General features: G+C 42.9%; 1 protein-coding gene across 7 annotated transcripts in view; it reads right to left on the bottom strand.

Moving 5' to 3' along the window:
* The window catches only part of mak (male germ cell-associated kinase), a 97368-nt gene that overhangs the window by 36005 nt on the left and 37117 nt on the right, over positions 1-24246 (bottom strand). For all 7 annotated transcript variants that reach the window (XR_009507116.1, XM_059945601.1, XM_059945602.1 and 4 more), the window contains 3 exons: positions 21177-21309; positions 13436-13607; positions 11051-11218 (listed from right to left, as the gene is read on the bottom strand). Coding sequence is in view for 6 of the 7 variants with exons in the window: in XM_059945601.1 (XP_059801584.1) it covers positions 11051-11218; positions 13436-13607; positions 21177-21309 (473 nt within the window). In the remaining variant the exon portion in view is untranslated. The remainder of the gene's footprint in view (positions 1-11050; positions 11219-13435; positions 13608-21176; positions 21310-24246) is intronic.

The following is a 24246-nucleotide window of genomic DNA, read 5'->3' as shown; positions in this document are numbered from 1 at the left end:
TAAATGTGAAGTTATCCACTTTGGAAGCTGGAACAAGAGGGCAGAGTATTGTCTGAACGGTGTTGAGTTAGGTAAGGGAGAAATGCAAAGAGACCTAGGAGTCCTAGTTCACCAGTCAATGAAGGTGAATGAGCAAGTGCAACAGGCAGTGAAGAGGGCAAATGGAATGTTGGCCTTTGTTACAAGGGGAATTGAATACAAGAGCAAGGATGTTCTTTTGCATTTGTACAGGGCCCTGGTGAGACCACACCTGGAATATTGTGTACAGTTTTGGTCTCCAGGTTTAAGGAAGGACATTCTGGCAATTGAGGAAGTGCAGCGTAGATTCACTAGGTTGATTCCTGGGATGGCAGGGCTGTCTTACGCAGAGAGATTGGAGAGATTGGGCTTGTACACGCTGGAATTGAGGAGATTGAGAGGGGATCTGATTGAAACGTTTAAGATAATTAAAGGATTTGATAGGATTGAGGCAGGAAATATGTTCCAGATGTTGGGAGAGTCCAGTACCAGAGGGCATGGATTGAGAATAGGAGGTCAGTTATTTAAAACAGAGTTGAGGAAGAGCTTCTTCTCCCAGAGAGTTGTGGAGGTGTGGAATGCACTGCCTCGGAAGACGGTGGAGGCCAATTCTCTGGATGCTTTCAAGAAGGAGCTGGATAGATATCTGATGGATAGGGGAATCAAGGGATATGGGGACAAGGCAGGGACTGGGTATTGATAGAGAATGATCAGCCATGATCTCAGAATGGCGGTGCAGACTCAAGGGGCCGAATGGTCTACTTCTGCACCTATTGTCTATTGTCTATTGTCTATAATCATATACGGGTAAGAAATTGTTTTCAAAATGTAAAAAAGGTTTATATTTTAAGTGGTCAATATTACTTGATCAATCTATACTTTAATTGATTCCACAGCTAAATTTACATATCTGTTTTTGGCTGATAGACCTTGAAAGAACCACAAGTCTTCTTAGGTATGTGAATTAAGATCTCAGATTATTATCATGTTGGTCATTGTAGATTTCAGCAGAAGGAAATCAGAGGTCCATGAGCCAGTTCACATTGGAGGAGCAGAGGTGGAGAGGAGCAGTAACTTTAAATTCTTGGGTGTCATTATCTCAGAAGACCTGTCCTAGACCCATCATATGACAGTGCCTCTACTTCCTTAGAATCTGCAGAGATGTGGAATGACATTTAAAACAGTTACTGCCTCTCAACCATCAGGCTCTTGAACAAAAGAAGATAACCACACTCATCCAATGAGACTTTCCCCACAACCAATAATCTCACTTTAATGATGCTTTATCTTGTTATTTCTTGCTCTTGATATTTACTGCTATTCATTTATATTTGCATTTGCACGGTTTGTTGTCTTCTCGGCTCTACTTGATCTTTTATTGATTCTGTTTAGTTACTATTCTATAGATTTGCTGAGTATGCCCTCAGTAAAAAGTACCTCAGCATTGTATGTAGTGACAATGATAATAAATTTTACTTTGAACCTTAAACCATCAGATCTTTAGATCTAATCTAATCTGGATGACTCATCTTCTACTTGATACTTGCTCTGCCTCCTTGGGTATTATTCATGCCTCATTTGCAGGCTTTGAACTATGGCAATGTCTAAGTCCCGTGGATCAGGGGGGAAAAAAAGATGGGATCTAAAATAAGTGAATTGGAATCAAAATTGTCTCAGATGACATATAGCAGAGGGCAATACTTGATATTTTAACAACTATCAGACTTTTTACAAGTGAAATTCTGCAGTGTCAAGTCCCTTTGACTCTTCAAAGTAAGTGATTTAGATTAAAATTTAGGATTAAGTAATTTAAGACAGTACAAAAATTGGTCATGTGTTGTTGGTGGGTCTGAAAGTTGTAGCTACCGTTAGACATTAATACGTTAGCTAAATAGGCATACATGTAGCAAATGGAATTCAATTTGGAGAAGAATGATACAAGGCATTTTGGGAATATCAATTGAGGAATGTATGTGTAACCCTCGGATTTGGATAGTGGCTTAATCTAGGTGAAGACAATCTCCAAGAAGGCCAAACTTGAGAAATCTTGTTTGGGTGGATGCTGGGTGTTGTGTTCCCTGTTACAAATCAGTACCATGACATAACCAACAGTACACAATATACAATTAATTGATCGAACTTTATAATTTTTAATCTGACTGTAGGTCAGTAAATAAGCAAATAAAAAGAAAAAGGGCCCATTCACATGAAACAGTTAAATGTGCATGTTGGAGCTCACACTTCCATCCATTCGCTTCCCATCGACCTCCTCCAAGTGTCATGGACCCTTGCTCCAAGTCCACTCTGTCTGGCGGTCTACTAACTCAAGTCAAGTCAAGTCACTTTTTATTGTCATTTCAACCATAACTGGTGATACAGTACACAGTAAAAACAAGTATGTCTTTCAGGACCATGGTGCTAGATGAAACAGTACAAAAACTACACTGAACTATGTAAAAACAACACATAAAAAAACTACACTAGTCTACAGACCTACCCAGGACTGCACAAGGTGCACAAAACAGTGCAGGCATTACAATAAATACAAATGTAATAAACAAGACAATAGGCATAGTAGAGGGCAGTAAGTTGGTGTCAGTCCAGGCTCTGGGTATTGAGGAGTCTGATAGCTTGGGGGAAGAAATTGTTACATAGTCTGGTCGTGAGAGCCCAAATACTTTGGTGCCTTTTCCCAGATGGCAGAAGGGAGAAGAGTTTGTATGAGGAGTGTGTGGGGTCCTTCATAATGCTGTTTGAATTCTGGATGCAGCGTGTAGTGTAAATGTCTGTAATGGTGGGAAGAGAGACCCCGATGATCTTCTCAGCTGACCTCACTATCCGCTGCAGGGTCTTGCAATTTCTGAACCAGGCAGTGATGCAGCTGCTCAGGATGCTCTCAATACAAACCCTGTAGAATGTGATGAGGATAGGGAGGGGTGGGACATTGACTTTCCTCAGCCTTCGCAGAAAGTAAAGACTCTGCTGGGCTTTCTTTGCTATGGAGCTGGTGTTGAGCGACCAGGTGAGATTCTCCGCCAGGTGAACACCAAGAAATTTGGTGCTCTTAATGATCTCTACCAAGGAGTGACCAGCTGAACCTTGGTGGTCACTCTGTGCCCTCCTGAAGTCAACAACCATCTCTTTTGTTTTGTTCACATTCAGAGACAGGTTGTTGGCTCTGCACCAGTCCGTTAGCCGCTGCACCTCCTCTCTGTATGCTGACTCGTCATTCTTGCTGATGAGACCCACCACGGTCATCTCATCGGCGAACTTGATGATGTGGTTCAAGCTGTGTGTTGCAGCACAGTCGTGGGTCAGCAGAGTGAACAGCAGTGGAGTGAGCACACAGCCCTGGGGGGGTGGGGGGCCCATGCTCAGTCTGATGGTGTTGGAGGTGCTGCCTCTGATCCAGACTGACTGAGGTCTCCCAGTCAGGAAGTCTAGTATTCAGTTGCAGAGGCAGGTGTTCAGGCCCAGTAGGCTCAGCTTTCCTATCAGTTTCTGAGGGATGATTGTGTTGAATGCTGAACTGACGTCTATGAACAGCATTCGAACGTATGTGTCTTTTTTGACCAGGTGGGTTAGGGCCAGGTGGAGGGTGGTGGCAATGGTGTCGTCTGTTGAACAGTTGGGACGGTACACAAACTGCAGGGGGTCCAGTGTGGGGGGCAGCAGGGTCTTAAGGTGCCTCATGACGAGCCTCTTGAAACACTTCATGATGATGGATGTGAGTGCAATGGGATGGTAGTCATTTAGGCAGGACACTGAAGACTTCTTCGGCATGGGGACGATGGTGGTGGTCTTGAAGCATGTTGGAACAATGGTGCTGCTCAGGGAGATGTTGAAGATGTCAGTGAGAACACCTGCTAGCTGGTCTGCACATTCTCTAAGCACTCTACCAGGAATGTTGGCTGGTCCAGCAGCCTTCCTTGGGTTGACCCTGCACAGGGTTCTTCTCACAACGGCCACGGTGAGACACAGCACCTGGTTATTTAGAGGAGGGGTGGACTCCCTCGCCGCCACATCACTTTCTGCCTCAAACTGAGCACAGAAGTTGTTCAGTGCATCTGGGAAGGCGGCATCACCCGCACAGTCAGGTGTTGTTGTCCTGTAATTGGTGATGTCCTGGATGTCCTTTCACATGCGCTGCATGTCACTGCTGTCCTGGAAGTGGCTGTGGATTCACTGGATATGTGCACGCTTTGTCTCTCTGATGACCTGGGACAGTTTGGTCCTTGCTGTTGTTAGGGCTGCCTTGTCACCTGCTCTGAAGGTGGAGTCACGGGTCCTCAGCAGTGCACGCACCTCCGCTGTCATCTATGGCTTCTGGTTAGCATGTGTAGTGATGGTCTTGGACACAGTGACATCGTCAATGCACTTCCTGATGTAGCTAGTTACTGTTGCCGTGTACTCCTCTAGGTTGGTGGAGTCACCATCGGTTGCAGCCTCCCTGAACATGTGCCAGTCAGTGTGTTCAAAGCAGTCTTGAAGAACAGAGATGGCTCCTGCTGGCCAGGTTTTCACCTGCTTCTGAACTGATCTGGAGCGTCTGACAAGTGGCCTGTATGCTGGGATTAGCGTAACAGAGATGTGGTCTGAGTAACTGAGGTGGGGGTGGGGCTCCACCCGGTATGTGTCAGGGATGTTTGTGTAAACCAGGTCCGATGCGTTCTCCCCCCTCGTTGCAAAGTCCACATACTGATGGAATTTGGGGAGCACTAACTTAAGGTTCGCGTGGTTAAAATCTCCGGCAACAATAAACAATGCATCAGGGTGTGCAGTTTGCTAATACCCCATACAGTTCATAGAGAGCCTCCTTAGCAATAACGCTGGGGGGAATGTACACACCAACTATGAGGACAGAGGTGAATTCCCGTGGTAAATAAAATAGTCTGCATCTAACAGTCACAAACTCCACTAGCGATGAGCAGTGTCTGGAAACCAGCACAGAGTTCTTACACCATTCCGTATTGATGTAGACACACAAGCCACCACGGCGAGTCTTACCGGAATGAGCTGCATCTCTGTCTGCTTGAAACAAGACGTCCAGCTGAATGGCAGTGCCTGGGACTCCATCAGTGAGCCACATCTCTGTAAAAACATATACACAGCAGACTCTGTACTCCTGCTGAGTATTTCGTTGGAGTCAGACGTAGTCTAATTTATTGTCCAGGCAGCGGACATTGGAGAGCAGAATGGACGAGAGAGAGCCGGCCGGCTAATGTTTGCTTTTTGCCTGGCACGGACCCCTGCCCACTTGCCTTGCTTCTGCTTCCTTGCACATTGCTTACAATGTCCCCACCTCTGGCCACCAGCATCAGGCAACTCCAAGGACTGTAGGACTGATCCCCTCAGCAAGCCGAGGTCGCGTAATTTAACCAGCAGATCTTCATGAAGGTTTGTTTTTGGGCGATCTCTGTATTGTAGCAGTATCTGGCGAAGGGAAAGGATCATGGGACGGGAGGCCTTGGAAAAAGAAAGGGGGAGGGGGGAAGCACCAGAGGGAGATAGAGAACAGGCAAACAACTAAATATGTCAAAGATGGGGTAAGAAGGGGAGGAGGGGCATTAACAGAAGTTAGAGAAGTCAATGTTCATGCCATCAGGTTGGAGGCTACCCAGCCGGTATATAAGGTGTTGTTCCTCCAACCTGAGTTTGGATTCATTTTGACAGTCCCATGATCCTTTGCCTTCTCCAGCTCTGTATCACTTTCACCAATCACCTTTCCAGTTCTTAGCTTCATCCCACCCCCTCTGGTCTTCTATCATTTCGCATTTCCCCCTCCCCCCACTACATTCAAATCTCTTACTATCTTTCCTTTTAGTTAGTTCTGATGAAGGATCTCAGCCCAAAACGTCGACAGTGCTTCTCCTTATAGATGCTGCCTGGCCTGCTGTGATCTACCAGCATTTTGTGTGTGTTGTTTAAATTTCCAGCATCTGCAGATTTCCTCGTGTTTGTATTCCTGGTGTAGTGGTCCATGATGACTAAGACATTCGCCATGTTGCTGGCATCAGGGTCTATGGACAGGAAATCCATACACACCAGGTCCAGGAGTCCCACACTCTGCAAGTGGGTCAAGGGAGCTGCCTACGTAGGCAGTGTCTTCCGCCATATGGATCGAATGCACAACTTGCAGTATTCTTCAACTTCTGACTTCATTCGGGGCCAGTAAAACTGATCTCTGAGCAATCTATAGGCCTTTGCAACCCCCAAATGTCCAGAATCATCATGAAGTGACTTCAACACAATCCTCTGATACTTCTCCAGCAGAACCAGCTGGGAATGCCGAGGTCGGTCTGGAGGTGACGTGACCAGGTATAGGATCTAGTTATGCAACTCCAACCAAGGCCATTCTCTCAGTAATGGAGGCACCACCGCGCGTTTTGTCTTCTCTGTCTGAGCCATGTCTCCCTTTTCGACCGCTGACCAAATAATACCGATGCCTGGGTCATCTTGCTGAGCAGTTGCCACTTCCCCAGAACTCAATTCCAGCAGCAGATTTGTCTTCAGAACAGTCAGGTTACAATAAAGCAGGGGAATGGTATCATCTGAAGCTCCCAATTGATCCACAGCTCGATCCTGACCCCCCTTTCCTTATGCCTTCACGGTAAAGGCAAACTGACACATGGCCTTCACTCCCGGAGCAAGAACGCTCTCCCACTTCTCTTTCCTGTCCTGTCCCTCATGCACCCATCAGGATAATGCATCAGCATTAACGTTCCTCCTACCTGACTGGTACTTCAGGCTGAAATCACAGGCAGACAATGCTGCCAACCACCGATGGCCTGTAGCATCCAGTTTCGCTGAGGTCAGGATATAATTTAGGGGGTTGTTGTCTGTCCTCACATCAAATTTGGCCCTGCAGAGGTAGTCACTCAGCTTATCCACCACTGTCCACTTCAACGAGTGAAATTCCAACCTGTGTGTGGGATAGTTTTTCCTCGGAGGATGACAAACTCCAGCTGATAAATGCAACGGTTCTCAATCCGATGCCCCGATCCTGATAAAGGACGCCCCCAGCAGTTCTTGGCTGGCATCCATGTGCTATACATAGGGCAATTGGGGGTCTGCAAAAGCCAGCACTGGCACCTGGGTCAACAGCTCCTTCAGTGACTGAAAGGAATCCTCATATTCTGCATCCCACCTCGGTCTAAAGGGCTCCAATGGGCTAAGGTACTCTCCACCCTCCTGTCCTTTTATCCCCCTCCCTATCTTCCCCAAGGAAGGGTAACCGCACAGAAGCTGCTTCAACAGGTGACTCACTTTTGCGTAGCCCTTCACGAACTTTCGATAGTAACCACAGAACCCGAGGAACGAGTACAGAGTGCTCACAGTCTGGAGTCTTGGCCTAGTGGTCACCACCTCTATCTAAGCTGGATCTGCAACTACTCTATCAGTGAGACTATGTGCCCAACATAGCTAACAGACATTTTGCAGAACTGGCACCTGTCCAGGGAAAGTTTTAAACCTTCAGCTTTCAGGCAGCCCAGCACCTTCAGTAGCCTCACTTCATGTTTTTCCAAGGTTAATTCAAACACTATGAGGTCATCCAGATACACCAATACCACAAGCAAGTTCACATCCCCCACCATCTTCTCCATGACCCACTGGAAGGTTGCAGGAGCTCCCAATATGCCCCGGGGCACCTTTTGAACTGGAAAAATTCCAGGGGACATATAAATGCTGACTTCTCTTTGCCAGCCTCACTCATGGGTATCTGGTAATATCCACTCCTCAAGTTCAGCACACTGAACCACTTTGCACCACTCAGACAGGCGAGCACATCTTCGATCCTCGGGGCCATATACTGGTCAGGGTTGGTGCGCCTTTTCAGAGTCCTATGGTCTATGCACATCGGTACCTTCCCATTCTTCTTTCGGGCCATTACTACTGGGGACGCACTACTGGCTTTGGGTCTCAGTGATGATCCCAGCTTCCTTCAACTTACACAAATGCTGCTGAACGTCTTCCATTTCTGCAGGGCCAGTCTCCGTGAACTCTCTCTAAATGGGGTGTCCTTGGTCACCCGGATAGTGTGACAAGTGCTCTTAGAACAACCCATATCAAACTCTTCAGTGGAAAAGACACCTTCCAGCTTCAACATCTTCTCTACCAGCCACCTCTTCCAACCCGCAGGAACCAGGAAGTCTCTGAAGTTGAATGACTCAGTGGTCAACTTTCTCCCTTTTTCCAAAAGTTTCTCTCCAGCTTGTCTCACAGGGACACTAGACATTACCATCACTGGGAACAGATGCGCCAGGGGCAACCCCTGCTTGAAAGTGACCTCCCTCTTCAAAATGTTTCTGACAATCACTACCATCCTGCTCGCCTGTATAACCAAGGGCTTCTGCAATTCGGGCTTCACCAGTACCCCAGCAGGAAATCTCAACTCTTCCTCGTCGTCTTCTGGAGCATCCCACAAAATCAATCCTGGAATGATACCCCCACAATTGTAACCCTCAGGTTCAGCTAGCGGCTTAATCTAAGGGAAGACAGACCCTGGCCCAGCTAAACTTGAGAAATCTTGTTTGGGTGGATGCTGTGTGATGTGTTCCCCTGTTACAAATCAGTACCATGCAATAAGAAACAGTACACAATGTGCAACTGAACGATTGAGCTTTATAATTCTTAATTTGACCATAGGTTAGTAAATAAAAACAAAGAGGGCCCATTCACATGAAACTGTTAAATACCTCGTGCGTATCTTATGACCAGGATGTAAATGAGTATCTTGTGAGCACAATGTAATGGTCTTGTGATGGTGGGGTGATGTAATTTCCCACCAGTGTGATGTCACATGATGTAATTTTCCCACTGTCATGTGATGGCCTGTTTCAACAGGTATAAGACAGGAAAGCTTTGCTGTGACACAGATCAGTTCATTGTTTAATTTGTTAGTGACTCCGTTATGCTGCGTATTCATCTCATGATGCAGTTTTGTTTTAAAGTGGAGTTTTACTTTCTATCTTAAATCTCAAAGGTTATTGCCAGCAGTTTCGCCACAATGCTGCCAGTTTAGTCCAGTCGGAGAGTGAAGAATTTATCGAAGTATGGAAAACCCGAAGGATTGAGAAAAGTTGGTGTCGTCAGCGGTAATACAGGATCGACCTTATTGAAACCTCGTTCAGAAGGTAGTAACCTGCATCCGACATAGGCCCTGCATTGTGAAAGCAGAAAGGGTTGGATGCAGCGTTATTCACCAAGGGGAAGGTCAGTTCCTTTAAGCTGTTTTTATTTCCTTCATCGTAAATCCTTCGGACAAGGCATATTTTGGCTGGGATCAGCCATAACGTCACATCATCGAGGAATTCGTTACTTCAGGAAAGTCTCTCCTAATTGACTCTCTAAATCACTTGGACTTTTACATTTATCGCTTTAAGAACTGTGTTTGCATTTATCGCTTTTAAGAACTGTTTGAGTTGCCATATAGCAGTTAACTTCCAGTTAAGTTAGTTGTTTGTTTACTTTTCATTGGTTGTTGAGCTGAATTTAAATTTAAATTTAAATTTCTTCGTTTAAAAAAAAACCTGTCTCATTTCTATATTCATTGTTGCCAGATCATAACAGTATGTTGAAGATCACGTTTCCATCTACTGATTCTCCATTGACCTCCTCCAAGTGTCACGTACCCTCAGATGCTCGCTCCAAGTCCACTCAGTCGGGTCTACTAACTTTCTCCACTCCTATCTTCTTGCTCCAACAAAATACCACAAAATCCCTTCCCTCAGTCCCACAAGAAAGAACAACATGCCTCTCATTGGATGGCGCATTCCAAAGCCCCTGTTATCTCTAGTCATAACCCAAACATTGCTGCTACAGAGAAACCATTACATTAGCAGTGAAGCCTTACAGCGCATTAAATATGGTATTCCTGAGCAGTGTGGAGAAACAGAGAAATCTAAAAGCTCAAATCTACTAAATACTGAAGGTGCAGAGAAAGCAGGAAAAAAAGCTAAAGTGGTGAAAAAAGATACTTTACATTAGTGGTTAAAGCATGGACTACAAGAACAGAGAAGTCACAATGGGACTCCATAAATCATTGGCTAGCTAAAGCACTGCATGAAGTTCTAAACACTACAGGAAGAATATAACAGTGCCAAATAGGGTATGTTTATTTTGTGTTTCATAGTGACAGAGGAGGTGACCTTTCAGAGCATTGAATCAATGCTGGTTATCAGAACATTCATATCAGATGCATTCCTCCTACTTTTTTGCAATCTCTTGCATGATGAACAACTTGCTTGCCCAGCATCCCTACCTCCTACCCCACTGACATTAGGGTAAATTTAACCTGCAGTACATCTGTGGGAGTCGGAAGGAAACCAAAGCACCTGGAGGAAAGCTAGATAATCACAGAAAGGTCACATTGTGCACAGTCTACACCAAAGGTCAGGGTCAAACTTGGATTACTGGAGCTTGTTGCCCCACTATGTTGCTTTGCACAGGTTTTGCCTGGGCTGGAGGATTATCATAAAGATGAACTAGAATGGCATTGAGCAGAGGTGGCTATTGAAGTATTTAATCAAGGTTCATAAAGCGATCTGAAGTTTGAGAGGAAGTATTTCCCTTAGTTGAGAGTTCAATAGCCAGGGTATAGTGACTAAAGGCAAGAAGAATTAGAGGGGAGTTAATGAAAGTTATTTTTTTAAACCCTAAAACTGGAACTCTCTGCCTGGGAAAGTGTTGAAGGCAGAAATACTCAATGCATATAAATGTGTCTAAATGAGTAGCTAATATACTCTACTTGAAAGACCTTAGACCAAAAAGCTGGAAGGTGGTCCCAGCCTCAAGAAAAGAAGAATAGCCTCCTCTATAGTAAACTTTTATGACATTACAATAAATGTGATCTACAATCAACATTCCGCCCCCCCAGACAAATGTTACTCAATTGTTGTGCTACTGATATATTAGATGCTTTCTCAGTACACATACAGAAATTTGTTCAGCATCTGATAAAGTTCTACATAAATGTAGCCTTAGATTATCAAATTACACAACGTTACTGAATGGTCCTCTTCTGTTAACTTACCTGACTAGCATTTGGTCTTTTTTTAGGATCCCAATAAAGTGCTTCTTTAATGAGCTGTATTGCTTCGTCACTAGCATTGGGTATCAGCGTCTTCAGATGAATGGGCACACACTGTGGAAATCGGAAATTCATGGCAGCTGAAAGCTGATAACCTTCTGGCCAGTCATTCTGGAAGATGGGGGGGGGACAGCTTACATTTAATATGATACACTTTTTTGAAGATAAACTATAACATTAATATGACTTTATTTATCCTACTTAGGAACTATGCAAGATTATAATAAAAATTGTTAGATTATTGGGGACTTTGTTTTTTATCCAAACTGATGCCTCCATGTGCACATCTGTACGACTTCTATGACAACAGGCTCTGACTGTGTAATAGAGTTGAGTTTTCGTAGAATGGACTTTGTTTTAGTTGTGTTCTTTCTTGTAAAAATTGTGTTTAATTTGTTTTCTTATGAATGCTACTTACATGATGTTACATGACTGTGATACTGCTGTACCTTTGCCTACATGTATTTGTGCATATGACAATAAACCTAATTTTGACATTAACACCTATTCCCACATGTTCGACATTACTCAACTTCTCTTCCATCTCCTTTCATCTGTGGTTGAGATCCTTTTATTGTCTTAAAATCTAAGGTTCTTAAATTCTAACTTCATACTGCTGTTCTCACTCACCACACTTATGATAGTGAAACAATGTACTTTGGAAAGTGACAGAGTACTTGATGGATAAACATTCCACTTCCTGGTAGATCAGTGTGAACCCTAGTTCAGCAGAGTTTTAGGTAGATGCACCATTTATTCTCAGTATTCAGGTACTGTCACTTGCTTTGTCCAAAGCCTTCAAACTCACAAGAGACTGCTGATGCTATAACCTGGAGCAACAAACAATCTGCTGGAAGAACTCAGCAGGTCCTGATGCAAGTTTTTGACCTGCAATGTAAACAATTCCCTTCCTCCCACAACAGGTGCTCGACCTACTGAGTTCTTCCAACACATTGTTTGTTGCCTTGTCATCATACTTCTCAATTTTTTAAACATAACACAGACATGTCTAACATTTACTAATTACACAATAAGATAAAGCACAATAGCTCAAGGAAATAAAGTATGAGATCAAGATTATTGTACACATTAAACAGCAGCTGGAGTGAAATGTACAGTTCTGGTTGGTACATGATAGATAGAATGTGACTGCACTAGAGCAGATACAGAAGAGATTCATCATCATGTTGCCTGGATGTTTCAGCAGTAAGAAACAATCACTTAGGCTGGGTTTATTTTCCTCAGTGGAGAAGACTGTGGGGGGTGGGGGGAACCTAAATGATGCAATTAAAATTATTAGCAGCATGGAAAGGGTAGATAATGAGAAACTTTAACTCTTGGTGAGGTTTCTATAACAGGAGGGCAAAGATTAAATGGAAGGGGTATGATATTTAGAGGGGATTTAAAGAAGAATTTTTCACCAAGTTGAGATATTGTATACACTACCTGAGGGTGTAGTGGAGGCAGGGACTCTTAAAACATTTAAGTAGCTTTAGATGAACACTTTCAGACATTAGTGTAGATAAATATTTGATGGATATGGTTAGCCAAAGTGACTATTTCAGAAAATGTATGACTCTATGACACACTTTCACTCTCATTTGGCCCCTAGTGCCTGCTCCACCATTCAGCAAGCAGATACAACTTTGTCACCTTTCCTACCCTATCTCCATAGCCTTTGATTAATTTATTCATTAAAATCTACATACAACAGCTATGAAATATTCAAGGATTCTGCCTCCTCAGCTTACTGATGTAAAGTACTCCAAAAAACACAGTGCTTTGAGAATAGAAATGCTTCCTAATTAAGACTGAAATGAGATGTCTTCTGGTACTAGATTTTCCCACACTCCCAGCATTTACCTTATCCAGCACCCTAAGAATGTTATCTGTATCAGTAAGATTGTCTCTCATTCTTAAAGTTATGAGTAATACAGCGTGGAAGCAGGCTCTTCAGCCCATCTCATCCATGCCAACCATGGTTTCCACCAAACATCCCATTTTCCCATGCTGTTTCATATCTTATCCATGTACTTATCCAAGTGTCTATTAAACCCCAATAAGAATGGTCTCAATTTATCTAACCTTTCCTGATACAGCAATCCTTTCCTGGCCAAAATTTTCAAATGGGTATTCATATTGTTTGCACGATTTGTTTTTTCACCTCTCTGCATATTGGGCAGTCTTTTTTATGGGTTCTTTTGGTTTTCTTTGTTTTGTGACTGCCTGTAGAATCTCAAGGTTGTATAACATAAATATAATTTGATAATAAACAAACTTTGAACTTTGATAAAGGCTATTGCCTTCACATTTACAATTGTTACTTACTTTTTTTGGAGTGCCTAACACTTGACAGATTTTAAAGATTTCATCCACTTCACTGGTTCCTGGAAAGAGTGGCCTCAGTGTGTATAGTTCAGCCATAATACAGCCTGTTGCCCATATATCTATTGGAGAACTATAGACAGAGGAACGCAATAGAACTTCCGGAGCACGATACCTATGAAGATATGGGGAAAACAACTGAAAGAAAAATGCTATATGCTGTATCATATTTCTCAGAATATCTATAAGGGTTCTAGAATTGTTAAAATGTAATTATTGATACCAAAGACAATGGTAATTCTACAAATAGAAAATAGTCACAAATAGTCATGGAATGAATGGTGAATCAATCTATTGTTGTTTTTAGTGACAGGTTTTTCCAAAGAAAATTATAAAGTTAGGTGGCAAAATAGGTAATCTTAATAGTTAAAGAAATTTACTAATAGCTGCTGATATGTATATTGAGACAGGAAGTGAGATGAACAAAAGAACAAAATGTTTTCTAAATTTTCTGAAAATAGACCAAACAGAGCAAAAGTGGTTGACAAAGTGCCCCCCCCCCCAATCTATGTCGCGTCACACCAATGTAGAGGAGGCTGCTTTGGGAGCACTGGATCAGAATTAGAATCAGGTTTATTATCACTGGCATGTGTCATGAAATTTGTGAGTTTAGCAGGAGCAGTACAATGCAATGCATGATAATAAAGATAAAAAAGAAAATAATAAACAAATCAATTACAGTAAAATATATATGTATATTGAATAGATCAAAATTGTGCAAAAACAGAAAGAGCATACAATATAAGAAGCAAGGTAGTGCTTATGGGTTCAATGTCCATTCAGAAATTGGATGGCAAAAGGGAAGAAGCTGTTCTTGAACTGCTGAGTGTGCACCTTCAGGCTTCTGCACCTCCTACCTGATGGTAACAATGAGAAGAGGGTATGCCCTGGGTAATTGGAGTCATTAATAATGGACGTCGTCTTTCTGAGGTACTGGTCCTGAAGATGTCTTGGATACTACAGAGGCTAGTACCTACAATGGAGCTGACTGATTTTACAACTTTCTGCAGCTTCTTACAGTCCTGTGCAATAGAAACACTCCCCCATCCCCTAATACCAGACAGTGATGCAGCCTGTTGCAATGCTCTCCATGGTACATCTATGTAAGTTTTTGAGTGTTTTAGTTGACAAACCAAATCTCTTCAAACTCCTAATGAAATATAACCACTGTTTTGCCTTCTTTGTAGTCGCATTGATATGTTGGGACTAGGTTAGATCCTCAGAGATCTTGACACCCAGCAACTTGAAATTTTTCTCTCTCTCCACTTCAGATCCCGTTTTGAGAAGGAGAAGGGAAAAATCGGATGTGTCAGTATTACAGTTGAACAAAGGGAACTATGGAGCTATGAGGGAGGAGCTGGCCAAAGTTCAATGGAACAATACCCTAGCAGGGAAGACAGTGGAACAAAAATGTCAGGTATTTCTGGGAATAATGCAGAAGCAGCAGGATCAGTTCATTCCAAAGAGGAAGACAGATCCTAAGGGGAGTAAGGGGCGGCCGTGGCTGACGAGGGAAGTAAAGGGCAGTACAAAAATAAAAGAGAAGTATAACATAGCAAAGATGAGCAGGAAACCGGAGGACTGGGAAGCTTTTAAAGAGCAACAGAAGATAACAAAAAAGCCAATACGCCAAGAAAAAATGAGGTACGAAGGCAAACTAGCCAAGAATATAAAGGAGGATAATAAAAGCTTCTTTAGGTATGTGAATAGCAAAAAAATAGTTGAGACCAAAATTGGGCCATTGAAGACAGAAACAGGTGAATTTATTATGGGGAACAAGGAAATGGCAGATGAGTTGAACAGGTACTTTGGATCTGTCTTCACTAGGGAAGACACAATCTCCCAGATGTAATAGTGGCCAAAGGAACTAGGGTAAAGGATGAACTGAAGGATATTTATATTAGGCAAGAAACGGTGTTGGATAGACTGTTGAGTCTGAAGGCTGTTAAGTCCCCGGGACCTGATGGTCTGCATCCCTGGGTACTTAAAGAGGTGGCTCTAGAAATCGTGGACGCATTGGTAATCATTTTCCAATGTTCTATAGATTCAGGACAGTTCCTGCTGATTGGAGGGTGGCTAATGTTGTCCCACTTTTCAAGAAAGGAGGGAGAGAGAAAACAGGGAATTATAGACTGGTTAGCCTGATGTCAGTGGTGGGAAAGATGCTGGAGTCAATTATAAAAGAGGAAATTACGACACATTTGGATAGCAGTAGAAGGATCAGTCCGAGTCAGCATGGATTTATGAAGGGAAAATCATGCTTGACTAATCTTCTGGAGTTTTTTGAGGACGTAACTATGAAAATGGACAAGGGAGAGCCAGTGGATGTAGTGTACCTGGACTTCCAGAAAGCTTTTGATAAAGTCCCACATAGGAGACTAGTGGGCAAAATTAGGGCACATGGTATTGGGGGCAGAGTACTGACATGGATTGAAAATTGGCTGGCTGACAGGAAACAAAGAGTAGTGATTAACGGGTCCCTTTCGGAATGGCAGGCTGTGACCAGTGGGGTACCGCAAGGTTCGGTGCTGGGACCACAGCTGTTTACAATATACATTAATGATTTAGATGAAGGGATTAAAAGTAACATTAGCAAATTTGCTGATGACACAAAACTGGGTGGCAGTGTGAAATGTCAGGAGGATGTTATGAGAACGCAGGGTGACTTGGACAGGTTGGGTGAGTGGGCAAATGTATGGCAGATGCAGTTTAATGTGGATAAATGTGAGGTTATCCACTTTGGTGGCAAGAACAGGAAGGCAGATTACTATCTAAATGGAGTCAAGTTAGGAAAAGGGGAAGTACAACGAGATCTAGGTGTTCTTGTACATCAGTCAATGAAAGCAAGCATGCAGGTACAGCAGGCAGTGAAGAAAACTAATGGAATGCTGGCTTTTATAACAAGAGGAATTGAGTATAGGAGTAAAGAGGTCCTTCTGCAGCTGTACAGGGCCCTGGTGAGACCACACCTGGAGTACTGTGTGCAGTTTTGGTCTCCAAATTTGAGGAAGGACATTCTTGCTATTGAGGGAGTGCAGCGTAAGTTCACAAGGTTAATTCCCGGAATGGCGGGACTGTCATATGTTGAAAGATTGGAGTGACTGGGCTTGTATACACTGGAATTTAGAAGGATGAGAGGGGATCTGATTGAAACATATAAGATTATTAAGGGATTGGACACACTGGAGGCAGGAAGCATGTTCCCACTGATGGGTGAGTCCAGAACCAGAGGCCACAGTTTAAGAATAAGGGGTAGGCCATTTAGAACAGAGATGTGAAAAAACTTTTTCACCCAGAGAGTGGTGGATATGTGGAATGCTCTGCCCCAGAAGGCAGTGGAGGCCAAGTCTCTGGATGCATTCAAGAGAGAGTTAGATCGAGCTCTTATAGATAGTGGGGTCAAGGGATATGGGGAGAGGGCAGGAACAGGGTACCGATTGTGTATGATCAGCCATGATCACAGTGAATAGCGGTGCTGGCTAGAAGGGCCGAATGGCCTACTCCTGCACCTATTGTCTATTGTCTTGTTGAGGATTGGTCCATGTTCCCTCATTTTACCCTTCCTGAAGTCCAGAATTAGCTTTTTGGTCTCACTGACTTCAAGTGCAAGGTTGTTGCTGCAACACCACTCAACTAGCTGGTGTATCTCACTCCTGTACAGTCTCTCATCTCCATTTGAGATTCTACCACCAATTGTTGTATCATCATCAAATTTATAGTTGGTATTTGAGCTATGCCTAGCCACACAGTCATGAGTATGGAGAGTAGAGCAGTGGGCTAAGCACACACCCTTGGGTACGCCAGTGTTGATTGTCAGGGAGGAGGAGATATTATCACTAATCCACACAGTATGTGGTCGTCCAGTTAGGAAGTTGAGAATTCAATTGCAGAGAGAGGCACAGAGGTCCAGGTTCTTAGCTTATTGATCAAAGCTGTGGGAATGATGGTGTTAAACGCTGAGCTATAGTCAACAAACAGCATCCTGACATAGGTGTTTGTATTGTCCAGATGATCGAAGGCCATTTGAAGAACCATTGAGAATGTGTCTGCCGTAGAACTATTGCGGCGATAGGCAAATTTCTGTGGGTTCAGGTCCTTGCTGAGGCAGAAATTCATTCTAGCCATGACCAACTATTCAAAGTATTTCATCAACTTAGACGTGGATGCTACTGAGCGATAGTCAATAAGGCAGCTCACACTACTCTTAAGCACTGGTATAATTATTGCCTTTTTGAAGCAGGTGGGAACTTCTGCCTGTAGGAGTGAGTGATTGAAAATGTCCTTGAATCCTCCTGCCAGTTGATTGGCATAAGTTTTCAGACCCTTACCAGGTACTCAATCAGGACCTGCTGCCTTGCGAGGGTTCACCCTCCTTAAAGACAGCCAAACATCGGCCTCCGAGACAGAGACCACAGGGTCACTGGGTACAGCAGGGAGCTTCACAACTCTTGTTATATTCATCCTTTCAAAGTGGACATAGAAGGTATTCAGCTCATCTGGTAGTGAACCATCACTGCCATTCATATTACTGGGTTTCACTTTATAGGAAGTAATGTCCTGCAAACTCTGCCAGAATAGATGTGTATCCGATGTCACCTTTAACCTTGCTTGGAATTGTCTCTCGGCTCTTGAAGTAGCCCTCCGCAAATCATACCTTGTTTTTCTCTACAGCGTGGGTCGCCAGACTTGAATGCCACAAATCTATCCCACAGCAGACGATGTACCTCCTGGTTCATCCATGCCTTTTGGTTTGGGAATGTACAGTAAGTCTTTGTAGGCACACACTGATCCACACAGGTTTTAATGAAATCGGCAACAACTCCGGCATACTCACCTGGACTCGAAGATGAATCTCTGAATATGGTTCAGTCCATCGCAGTTCTGTAAGTCCTCTTATGCTTCCCTTGTCCATTCCTTCTTGGTCTTCACTACTGGTCTTCAGTCTCTGCTTATACTCAAGGAGTAGAAGTATAGCCAGGTGATCAGATGTTCTGAAGTGAAGGTGTGTAATAGCACGGTAGGCATTCTTGATGGTGGTGTAACAGTGGTCCAGTATGTTGTTTCCTCTGGTAGTACAAGTGATTTGTTGATGGTAATTTAGTGACTTATTCAGGTTGGCCTGGTTAAAATTCCCCAACATGATGTTTAAGGCATCATGGTGTGCTGTTTCACACATGTTAACATAAGAACATAAGAAATAGGAGCAAGTGTAGGCCATTTGGCCCATCAAGCCTGGCCCGCCATTTAATAAGATTATGGCTGATCTGTCCATAAACTCGGCTCCATCTACCTGCCTTTTCCCTGTAACCCTTAATTCCCCTACTATGTAAAAATCTATCAAACTGTTTCTTAAATATATTTAGTCAAGGAGCCTTGGCAGAGAATTCCACAGCATTCTACTTCCCTTGGCAGAGAATTCCACAGATTCACCACTGTCTGGGAAAAACAGTTTCTCCTCATCTCCATCCTAAATCTTCTCCCCTGAATCTTGAGGCAATGTCCCCTAGTTCTAGTCTCAGCTACCAATGGAAACAACTTTCCTATTTCTATCTTATCTATCCCTTTCAAAATTTTGTATGTTTCTATAAGATCCCCTCTTATTCTCTGAATTCCAGAGAGTGACTCAATCTGTCTTCAAAGGTTAACCCTTTCATCTCTGGAATCAAACTGGTGAACCTCCTCTGCACTGCTTCCAAAGCCTGTATATCCTTCTTTAAGTATGGAGACCAGAACTGCACACAGTATTCCAGTTGCGGCCTCACCAGTAACCTGTATAGTTGCAGCATGACCTCCCTGCTCTTGAATTCAATCCCTTTAACACTGAAGGTCAACATTCTGTTTGCCTTCTTAATAACCTGTTGTACCTACAAGCCAACTTTTTACAATTCAAGCACAAGCACTCCCAAGTCCCTCTGCACAACGGCATGCTGCAATCTTTCACCATTTAAATAATAATCTGCTCTTCTATTATTCCTTCCAAAGTGGATGATCTCACATTTACCAATGTTGCATTCCATCCACTAGACCTTGGCCCACTCACTTAACCTATCTATATCCCTCTGCAGACTCTCCACAGCCTCTGTACAATTTGCTTTTCCACTCAGTTCAGTGTCATCAGCAAATTTTGCTACGCTACACTCAGTCCCCTCTTCCAAATCATCAATGTAAATGGTAAACAGCTGTGGGCCCAGCACCGACCCCTGCAGCACCCCACTCACTGCTAACCGGAGAAACACCCAACTCTCTGCCTTCTATTGGTTAACCAATCCACTATCCATACTAATACACTTCCTCCGACTCCATGCATCCGTATCTTATTTCGACGCCTCTTGTGCGGCACCTTATCGAATGCTTTCTGGAAATCCAAGTATACGATATCCACCTGTTCCCCTCTATCCACTGCACTCATTATGTCCTCAAAGAACTCCAGTAAGTTTGTCAAACAGGTCCTGCCCTTTCTGAATCCATGCTGCGTCTGTAGAATGGAACCACTCCTTTCTAAATGTTTCGCTATTTCTTCCTTAATGACAGCTCCAAGCATTTTCCCGACTACAGATGTTAAGCTAACTAGCCTATAGTTACCCATCTTTTGCCTACAACCTTTTTAAAAAAGTGGCGTGACACTTGCTGTCTTCCAATTCGCCGGGACCTGTCCAGAGTCTAGAGAATTTCGATAAATGTTGATCCCATCGCTTTGATCATCCAAAGCCTGTTTGACATTGGCCTGAGGTGGAATGTATACCACCTCCAAAATGATCGCAGAAATCTCCCATGACACGTAAAATGGACAACACTTAATTGTGAGATATTTTAGACTGGTGAACAGAATTGGGACAACACTGATACATTAGTGCAGCAAGAGGAGTTGATCATGAGGCATACACCTCCAACACTGCTTTTGAGAGACTTGACAGTCCTGTCTGATGGTGTATAGTGAACCCATCAATCTGAATCTGTGTCTGGTACGGAAGGGGTTAACCAGGATTCCATGAAACAAAGGACACACACAGTCCTAAAGTCCGTCTGATTCAGCACCTCATCTCCAAGATGTTTGATTTTATTTACGAGACTCTATACATTTGACAGCAAGATAGTCAATACTGGGAGTCTAAAACCCCATTTTCTGAAACACACCTGTATTCCTGACCTGCAGCCATGTTTTCTTCAAAGTATCTGGTGAGAAGTACGGCCACAATTGGCATTGTTTCCATTGGTTTTAAGCAGCAATAGTTTATTCAATCTTGGTTTTAAGCAGCAATAGTTTATTCAATCACATTAAAACATCTTTATTAACTGTACAGACCTTGGAAACAGTTGTAATCCCCAGCTGTATCAGGCTGAAATGAGAATACTTAATCAAATCTGTTGAGCTATGCTGCAAGAAATTACCGTTCCCAAGGCACCCTGGAAGTAGATGGCCCCAAAGGATATGCAGGAGAAGTGTTGCCTCACCTGGAATGACTATTTGGCGTACTGAGTGGTGAAGGAGGGGATGAATTACTTCTTACGCTTGCAGGGATAAACGCCAGAAGGGAGATTAGTGGGGAGGGATGAAAAGATTAGGGAATTATGGAGAGAGTGATCCCTGCAGAAAGCAGAGAGTGGTGGGAAAGTAAAGGTATGTTTGGTGGAAGAAGTACCTTTTTATTTAAGATTCTGGTTTCTTATATAAAATTGGACTTACCATCGTGTGGATACATAGTCTGTATAGGGTGGACGTGACCTTAGCTCCCTGGCTAACCCAAAGTCTCCTATTTTGACAAGATCTGGACCCATGCAGAGCAAGTTTTCTGGCTTCATGTCACGATGAAAAAATCCTATCAGAGACATCCAGAATTTCTTAAGACAGCAACTCTTGTTGACCTTCAGCACTTTGTGAAGCATAAGTAAAAGATCTACAAATTTTATCATTATCTAACATTAGTCCAGAATGTAATGAAACACTTCATGTTGCATAGGGGAATGCTGCCTAACAATATGTGGGTTTGCATATTACCAATTAATGCATCTTGCATTGCAATACTGAATGTGCTGTTGCCTCTGTTGTGCTAACCCAGAAGGTGCACTTAGTTTCTGGACCCACAGTTTTATACCAGCGATGACAATTCTAGGGGTATGCTTGCTAGTGCTGTTGGGGAGTGTTTTAACTAATACAGTGGGGGGGGGGCATAGAATCCATGCAGAAAAACAGAGGGAAGCAATGCAGAGTCCAAAGCAAAAGTTAAAATAAGATAAAAGCAAGAATTGAGTACAGAAAAGACAAACACAAAAATTTCTAGATTCTAAAAAGCAGAATGAATGTAATGATATATTATCAGAATGCCCATAGCATCTTAATCAAAGTCAGTGAACTTGTGGAATGCGTCAGTACAAAGGAGTATGATTTAGTGGCCATTACAGAAATGTGGTTACAGGACGGAGATAATTGGGAGTATCCAAGGGTAATATATAAGGATAGGCAGGACGGTAAGGGAGGTAGGGTACTGCTCTTCAGGAAGAATTAGATTAGGGAGATAGTGAGAGATGATAAGAGATCTAATGAACAAAATATTGCATCTATATGGGTAGAGATTAGGAATAAGAAAGGCAAAAGAAAAAATCACCGGTGGGAGTAGTCTATAGGCCACCAAATAATAATATTACAGTGTCACAGGAAATAAACAAATAAATATCTTAAGCATAGAAGAATGGAATGGTAATTAACATGGGGGACTTTCACTAGCACATAGATTTGACAAATCAAGCTGGTCAAGGTAGTATTGATGAGGACTTCATAAAATGCATCCATGACAGCTTTCTTGAACAGCATGTTGCTGAACCTTCATGGGAAAATGAGATCTTGGATATGGTCCTGGGCAATGAGACAGATAGAAATTAATGATCTTGTAGTTAGGGATCATCTTGGAAAGAGTGATCATAGTATGATTCAATTGCTCATACAAACAGAGGGTGCAATAGCTTGATCTAAAATCACAGAATTATGCCCAAACAAGGGAGACGACAATGGGATGAAGAAGGAGTTGGCTGGTACAGGCCACATGGTGGGACAGTTGAGGACCAGTGAAAAACTTCCAAGTAGACTTTTCAGAGTGATTAATAAAGGTAGATTCCAGTTAAAAGCAAGGACAGTAAGGAAGGGTGGGGAGTGCCAATCTTGGATAACTAAGAAACAGGAAGGCAACAAACTAAACGCTCATGCTTATGAAATCATCAAAAATAATGGGAAAATGGAAGGCTCAGGAAAGTTTACAAAGCAAAAAAAACACTAAGTAAGCAGTAAGAAAAGGAAAGACAAATTATGACAGTAAGCTAGCACAAAAGCAGAAAAAAACAGTTTTATGTAGGTCTTCACAGTAGAGGACATTGTCTAACATGCCAAATGGAAATGTTATGGATGCAACAGGAGATGAGGGCCTCAATGCAATCACTTGTTCTGAGGTCTTCAACTTTATTTTCCAGAGACTGTATATGATAGAATCAGAATCAGGTTTATTATCACCAGCATGCGATGTGAAATTTGTTAACTTATTTCTAGCAGAGAAAAAAATATAATAATAAATAAAAGTAAACAAGTAAATTAATTACATATATTGAATAGATTTAAAAAACATACAAAAACCAAAATACTGTATATTAAAAAAATTGAGGTAGTGTCCAAAGATTCAATATCCATTTAGGAATCAGATGGCAGAGGGGAAGAAGCTGTTCCTGAATCATTGAGTGTGTGCCTTCAAGCTTCTGTACCTCCCACCTGTTGGTAACAGTGAGAAAAGGGCACGCCCTGTGTGCTGGTGGTCCTTAATAATGGATGCTGCCTTTCTGAGACACCGTTCTCTGAAGATGTCCTGGGTACTTTGTAGGCTAGTGCCCAAGATGGAACTGACTAGATTTACCAACCTTCTGCAGCTTCTTTCGGTCCTGTGCAGTAGCCCTTTCATACCAGACAGTGATGCAGCCTGTCAGAATGCTCTCCACGGTACAAGTATAGAAGTTCTTGAGCTTATTTGTTGACATGCCAAACCCCTTCAAACTCCTCATAAAGTATAGCTGCAGTCTTGCTTTCTTTATAACTTCATCAATATGTTGGGACCAGGTTAGAACCTCAGAGATTTTGACACCCAGGAACTTGAAGCTGCTCACTCTCTCCACTTCTGATCCTTCTATGAGGATTGGCATGTGTTTCTTCGTCTTACCCTTCCTGAAGTCCACAATCAGCTCTTTTGTCTTACTGACGTTGAGTGCCAGGTTGTCTGTGGCATCACTCCAGCAGTTGGCATCGACAACTTCTGTATGCCCTCATTTGCCAGAAGTATAGTCAGGAGTGGGTGTTTAAAGCCTCTGCGTTTCAATTGTACTTGAAGACTGGCTCAACTTCTATGCCTCTGTTACCTTAATGGGGAACTACAGTTGTGACCCAATCTGCAGTATATAAAACAATATACTGCTGGTACCAAACTATCCATCTCTGCTATAACTTTGGGTTCATCAGACACATGAAGAGGGAGAGCTTGCCCATGTAGCAAGCTCCCCCTCTTCATGTGTCTGATGAACCCAAAGTTATAATAGAGATGGATAGTTTGGTACCAGCAGTATATTGTTTTGTATACTTGGATTTCCAGGTGTTTGATAAGGCATGCATTGAGGAGTTGTTAATAAGCAGAAGGCAAAGATGCCAGAGAGTAGTGGTGGATAATTGTTTATCGTGATGGAGGTCGGTGACTAGCGGGGTGCCTCAGGGATCTATTTTGGGCCCA

Source organism: Hypanus sabinus, chromosome 20 (genome assembly GCF_030144855.1).
Source record: "Hypanus sabinus isolate sHypSab1 chromosome 20, sHypSab1.hap1, whole genome shotgun sequence".
Classification (NCBI taxonomy): domain Eukaryota; kingdom Metazoa; phylum Chordata; class Chondrichthyes; order Myliobatiformes; family Dasyatidae; genus Hypanus; species Hypanus sabinus.
This window is presented reverse-complemented; position numbering and strand designations above follow the sequence as displayed.